At 37.6% G+C, this 5,814-nt stretch overlaps 1 protein-coding gene across 6 annotated transcripts in view; it reads left to right on the top strand.

Annotated features, from left to right (window-relative positions):
- Positions 1-5,814, top strand: part of GUCY1A3 (guanylate cyclase 1, soluble, alpha 3) — a 75,228-nt gene that overhangs the window by 38,161 nt on the left and 31,253 nt on the right. For all 6 annotated transcript variants that reach the window (XM_011970485.1, XM_011970491.1, XM_011970489.1 and 3 more), the window contains one exon: positions 3,453-3,514. In XM_011970485.1, the coding sequence (XP_011825875.1) occupies positions 3,453-3,514 (62 nt within the window). The remainder of the gene's footprint in view (positions 1-3,452; positions 3,515-5,814) is intronic.

Below are 5,814 nucleotides of genomic sequence, written 5' to 3' on the forward strand. Positions count from 1 at the left end.
ACACCAATGAGATTTTATTAAAATTCACATCATTGACAGCAATGTTGCATCAAATGGCAGTTATTCCTGAAGTATTCATATATGGTATATTTGTGGCAAAAGCACTTGTTTTAACACTTTAATCAGATCTATTCTTTCTGAAGCCAAAAGATAATTGTTTAGTCAAGAAAAACAAACTTGAGAGCACTACAAACTATTTGCACTGGGGGACAAGTGTCCCCTCTGTAAATCAGAAGGTCCACAATCTACAATACTTCAGGTTCTGGTGATTGTACAAATAAGAGAACTTGTTCCTCCAAATTCAAAATGAAGGCTTTCCCAAATAGTAGGGTATTTTAGTGATAGACAACTAAAAGATCTACAAAAGACTGCTACACAATATTTACATATATTGAACTGTAAGGAATGAATTTGGAAGGAAATATTGGATTTAGTTCTAAAATCTGAAACCAAAAATTAATATATAGAATTGTTGGGGTTTGGAGCAGTCCTGAAATGGTTGTTTTTATGTCATGAGGCCCTGAGGTTGGCTGTGTTTGACAGATCTCACTTATAGTTGAATCCTGCTTATAATTTTATTGTGGACTCACGTCATCTCAGGGTCAGGATATATCACAGGAAGTACAGCACCAAGGTAGGAAACTCGATGCAACAACAGCCTCTACCAATAAATATTCTGCCTGGAAAACATGTGAGTTCTGTCTCTTACGGGTTTTGCTTTGAATTTACAAAACTTTTCCAGAGGAGTAATGGTATAAGATGAATGTAGATTTCCATCAAAGCCTACTCACTCATAATTTCAGTCAAGTATGCTAGTAATGCTTTGCACAGACTTTATTCCTTTTTTCTTTGGGAAAATAAGTTTTGATTCAAAATGGAAAGCCAAAAACACATTTGCTCCACCAACCCTAGCAATTGGAAGGTGACCACTTCTCCTCCCCTGTTATGATGATAGTGTATACGTTAGGAAGAAAAGACCAGAAAAAGACATTTCTAGTGGCAGTAGGAAGAAAATGAAAGACAAATAAGGATTTTGACTAAAAGGGTAAAAGAGTATCCCCCTTGGCTTAATCAGAGACATAAAGAAGAGTAGAGTGTCTCCAGTAGCGTTGAAGAGGAAGAAGAAAGCAATCTTCAGTGGCAGAATTGGTTGGATTTTCTTTCTCCCTGGCCCATAAAATGTTCCTGGTCAGGGCGAGCACGGTGGCTCATACCTGTAGTCCCAGCTACTTGGGAGGCTGAGGCAAGAGAATCACTGGAGCTCGGGAGTTCTTGGCTGTAGTGAACTGTGATCACCACTGCACTCCAGCCTGGATGACAGAGCAAAACTCTATATCCAAAAAAAAAGTTCCTGGTCCAAGAAGCTATATATATATATGTATGTATGTATACACACACACAAATATAATTGAAATAGTTTAAATTGCAAACAACCTAAATTTGTTTGTAAACTAGCTAAGAGAGTAACACCTCTATATTTGGCTTTATCACTTCACAGATAAAATTTTATAGATTAAGCCTTCAAGACTTTGAGTAGCTGGCAGGTGGACATCATTCATTCATTCATTCAATAAATATGTATTGAACATCTCCTATGGATAGGTACTATTGTAGGTTTTCGACATAGAGGGGTAAGCAAAACAGACACTGTCTGCCCTTTTGGAGCTTCTATTGTAATGGAAGAGACAGATTATGAAAAATTTACAAAGGTGGAGAGCAAATGCTGTGAAGGAAAACTGAGAGCTCAAGCACAAAGGGAGCAACCCTTATTTTATTAAAGACTTCTTTTTTCATATGAATACATTTTGCAGGAAGAAAGAATTCATAGCCACTCATGCTTTCATGGATTTGTATCCACATTAATACTCTGTTACTGGAGTAACTTTCTACTCTACCAAGTAGATGGTTCTTCAGATATTTAAACATTTCAAGCACCCTGGCTGATTTACTTCACATACAGCAGCACTAATTTAATGTTACCTTCCTTTTTCCTTGATGAGAAAGATGTCTGGGAAATACACCCATAGTTTCTTTCTTGAACATGTTTCTCAACTGCTCTTTGCCTTTACATAGATCACCAGGCCCTGCTCAGAATGTGCCCTCTGGGTGTGTCTTCCACCAGCTTTTCTTTCATCCTGTGGCAGATGTTATACTTTCTCTCTGTATCTGAACAGTCTGAAAAATTGTTCCACATTGTAAATTTAAATTCTCTCTAATTTTTTTTCAGCAATTGTGCTTTCTTTCAATACATTTTAAAATTTTCTTTCTAAGCTTTAGTGTATATTTAAAACTAAAAGCCCTTTTCGTAACTCATTTCATTAAAACAGAACCTTGCTCTATTTTGGTTTACTCCAGTACCCGACTTGACTGGTGGAAACTCTACAAGAGATATAAATAGTTCTTAAGGAAAAAGGATTTTCTCAGCTTGGAACAGCAAAAAATGTTTCACTTTCCTCTGGGGAAACTATAGAAAGAATCAATGGTTCTATATATATGATATATGGTTTTATATATATCTATACATATACACATATATATAGACAGAGGTACATACATAAACACATATGATTTTTACATGGAATGCATAAAAATGGACACCACTGCTTATCATTGCTCTGCTTTCCACTTATTTATTAGAGACAATCAGCTGTTAAGAGAAATTAATAGCTACTCAACATGTATTTATTAAATATAAAAGCTTACATACAAATGTCTTGCAAAATAGGAAAACTCATGAAGTTCTCAGAAATCAATAAAATAAAATAAAACCGTAAGTATTTGATGAGGATTATTGGTTCAAAGAAAGGAAATCAGTATAAGCCAAGGTAAACCCAAAGCTTATTTCAAATAAATGATCAACTAACTTTGGTGACAGATCAGATTTAAGAGATCAAAAAAGGAAGAGACAGAGATAACTCCAGAGTTCGCTAGACAAGATGATATGAATGTGTAGTTAAGGGCAGAGAGTCACTGGGGCAGCTGAGTGTGGAGTTCGTAAAAGGAACAGAAATTTGCTTGGCTTGGTCCTTGCTGAGACTGAAGTATTGGTTGCCCATCCAGAGGGATTTCCTGACTCAGAGGAAGTAATACCCTTGGAATCCTATATTGCAGAAGACCTAACACTGCCAAACTGAAATCTTCTGTTTGGATTCACGATCAGCTCAACTATTCCGTGGCTGTCAGTGAGACCACCACCAAATGCTAAACCTGTGGTCCATAACACATATCCAGTCTCAGATTAGTCTCAGTACATTGCTTCTTCTCCAGTTTGAAAAACACATAGAAAATCAGTTCCCGTTTCCAAAGTGAAAATTCACAACATTTATCATTCAAGCAATTGTATAATGTTTTTGCTTCTCTAAAATAAATCTTCAGGATGCATTTGTAAATATATAATTTCAAACAAATTATTATTTAAGGGAATGTTTAAAATATTTCTTTTGAACTTTCAGTTTGAACGGCTGAACCTTGCACTTCAGAGAACATTGGCAAAGCACAAAATAAAAGAAAGCAGGTAAGTCAAACCACTTTAGTTATGTGAACCTCTTGTTTCAATGACTAATACTGCTGCTAAAGGTCAGCACTTACTGAATGTGTCAACCTTTTATTGAATCATTGTAATATGTCAGAAACTGGACTTAGCGCTTTCACTGATACTAATTTGAAATTAAGTGCATCTATTTTTCACATTTGATAAATGATTAAACTGAAGCTTATATGAAGTGTTTAGAATTTTATAGCTGGTTAAGGAAAAGACAGAGCTGGGGTTCAAGCCCGAGTTTTTCAGAGCCCATTATTTTAAGCATGTGGTTATATACTGCTACTTTAACAAGCTCCTGCAAGGCCAATTCTTTCATACTAATTAGTAACTTCTAAAATATTTAACAACAGGTAAGTCATGGATCCCAAACAATCTTCTTGCTTGAAGGATGCTGCCAAAGTTTTGAGCAGGGTCCCAGCAGATACCCCATCCCCGATAGACACCTCAACAACATGTTAACACTTTAGTATCTGCATCAGGAGGAGGTAGAAGGATCAAGGGCTTAAGAGGAAGGAGACTCAGGGTTCTGGGGGTAGCAGCTGTTTATTAATTCTTAGGGAAGTGTTTCTGTATTCTCCTAACTAGTTTGGTTGCACTGCAGAACACTAGTTTGATTTATACTTTTTTTCTAGTATTCTTTTAAAGGGTTTCTGAAGAGGTTTAATATAAAGTTACTTTTTTTTTTTTTTTTTTTTTTTAGAAACAGGGTCTCACTCTGTCATCCAGGCTAAATGCAGTGGTGTGATCATAGCTCACTGCTGCCCAGAAATCCTGGGCTCAAGCCATGCTTCTACCTCAGCCTCCCAAAAAGCTGAGATTATGGGCATGGGCCTAAAGTTACTTTTTTAAATTTTATTTTTATTTTTTTGAGACAGGGTCTTGCTCTTTCACCCAGGCTAGAGGGCAGTGGTATGATCTTGGCTCACTACAACCTCTGCCTCCCTGGCTCAAGCCATTTTCCCACATCAACCTCTCGAGTAGCTGGGACTACAGGCATGTGCCACCATGCCCAGCCAATTTTTTTTTTTTTTTTTTTGTAGAGACAAGATTTCACCATGTTGCTCAGACTGGTCTCAAACTCATGAGCTCAAACATTCACCCACGCTGGCCTCCAAAACTGCTAGGATTACAGGCATGCGCTTCTGCACCTCATCACTAAAGTTACATTTTTAAAATCTGATTTATTTAGTGAATCAAACACAATTTAGCACATTTACTACTGACAGAAAATGTAATAGGGGCCAGGCACAGTGACTCACACCTGTAATCCCGGCCCTTTGGGAGGTCAAGGTGGACGGATCACCTGCGGTCAGGAGTTCGAGACCAGACTGGCCAACATGGCAAAACCCCGCCTCTACTAAAAACACAAAAATTAGCCAGGCATGGTGGCAGATGCATGTAATCCCAGCTATTTGGGAGACTGAGGCAGGAGAATCGCCGGAACCCGGGAGACAGAGGTTGCTGTGAGCCGAGATTGCGCCACTACACTCCAGCCTGGACGATAGAGCGAGACTCCGTCTCAAAACAAACAAACAAACAACAACAACAAAAAGTAATAGGCCCTGTTTTTGATTCCCTGAAATTTCAAGGATGGTTTAGTTTATAAATAATCGAATAAATACTGGTGTTCAAATTTGCAGAACTGAACATTGAAGTTTTACAAAACAATACTATTGTCAGGAATGTTTTAACAATTCATTCATCTGTCTCCTACTCATGAGTGATCATCTGCTCTGTGGATCATATGTGCCTGATTCTCCTTGCTGACTAGCTGGTCCCAGACTGCAGGCAGCAGGACCAAGCCAAGAAGGGGTCATGGACAGGTCCAGAAGGAGAGAGTGTGAATCTATGTGTCTCACAGAAGCTTTGTTTACACGAGTAATATGAAAAGCATTCCAGAATGCCTCTGACCTTAATTCCCAGTCAAGCTGATAAGATAGCCTCAAGTCTCTCACTGTGCTACTGTGTCTGTCTGCTTAAGTCCTTGGCAGCCAGTTTACTCAAAATTTATTCTCAGGACTTTGTGTTCTGAATTGTTCCTACAGCTTCTTGCAATACTCAGTTGTGATGTGTTTCCAGCAGTATATCTCTTAAAATAATCTCAAAACTTAAGTAAACAATAATTATTTTTTTGAAATTTTGAAATTTTTGTTTACCACTTCTCTGATTTCCTTAAAAAAAAAAAAGAAATCTGATTATACTTTTAAAGTGTCTTGATGAGAACTATTCAGTTGTTGAAAGAAGATTTTTGCTCAGAAGCCTGCCTGCTGATA

This window comes from Mandrillus leucophaeus, unplaced genomic scaffold, assembly GCF_000951045.1.
Source record: "Mandrillus leucophaeus isolate KB7577 unplaced genomic scaffold, Mleu.le_1.0 Scaffold95, whole genome shotgun sequence".
Classification (NCBI taxonomy): domain Eukaryota; kingdom Metazoa; phylum Chordata; class Mammalia; order Primates; family Cercopithecidae; genus Mandrillus; species Mandrillus leucophaeus.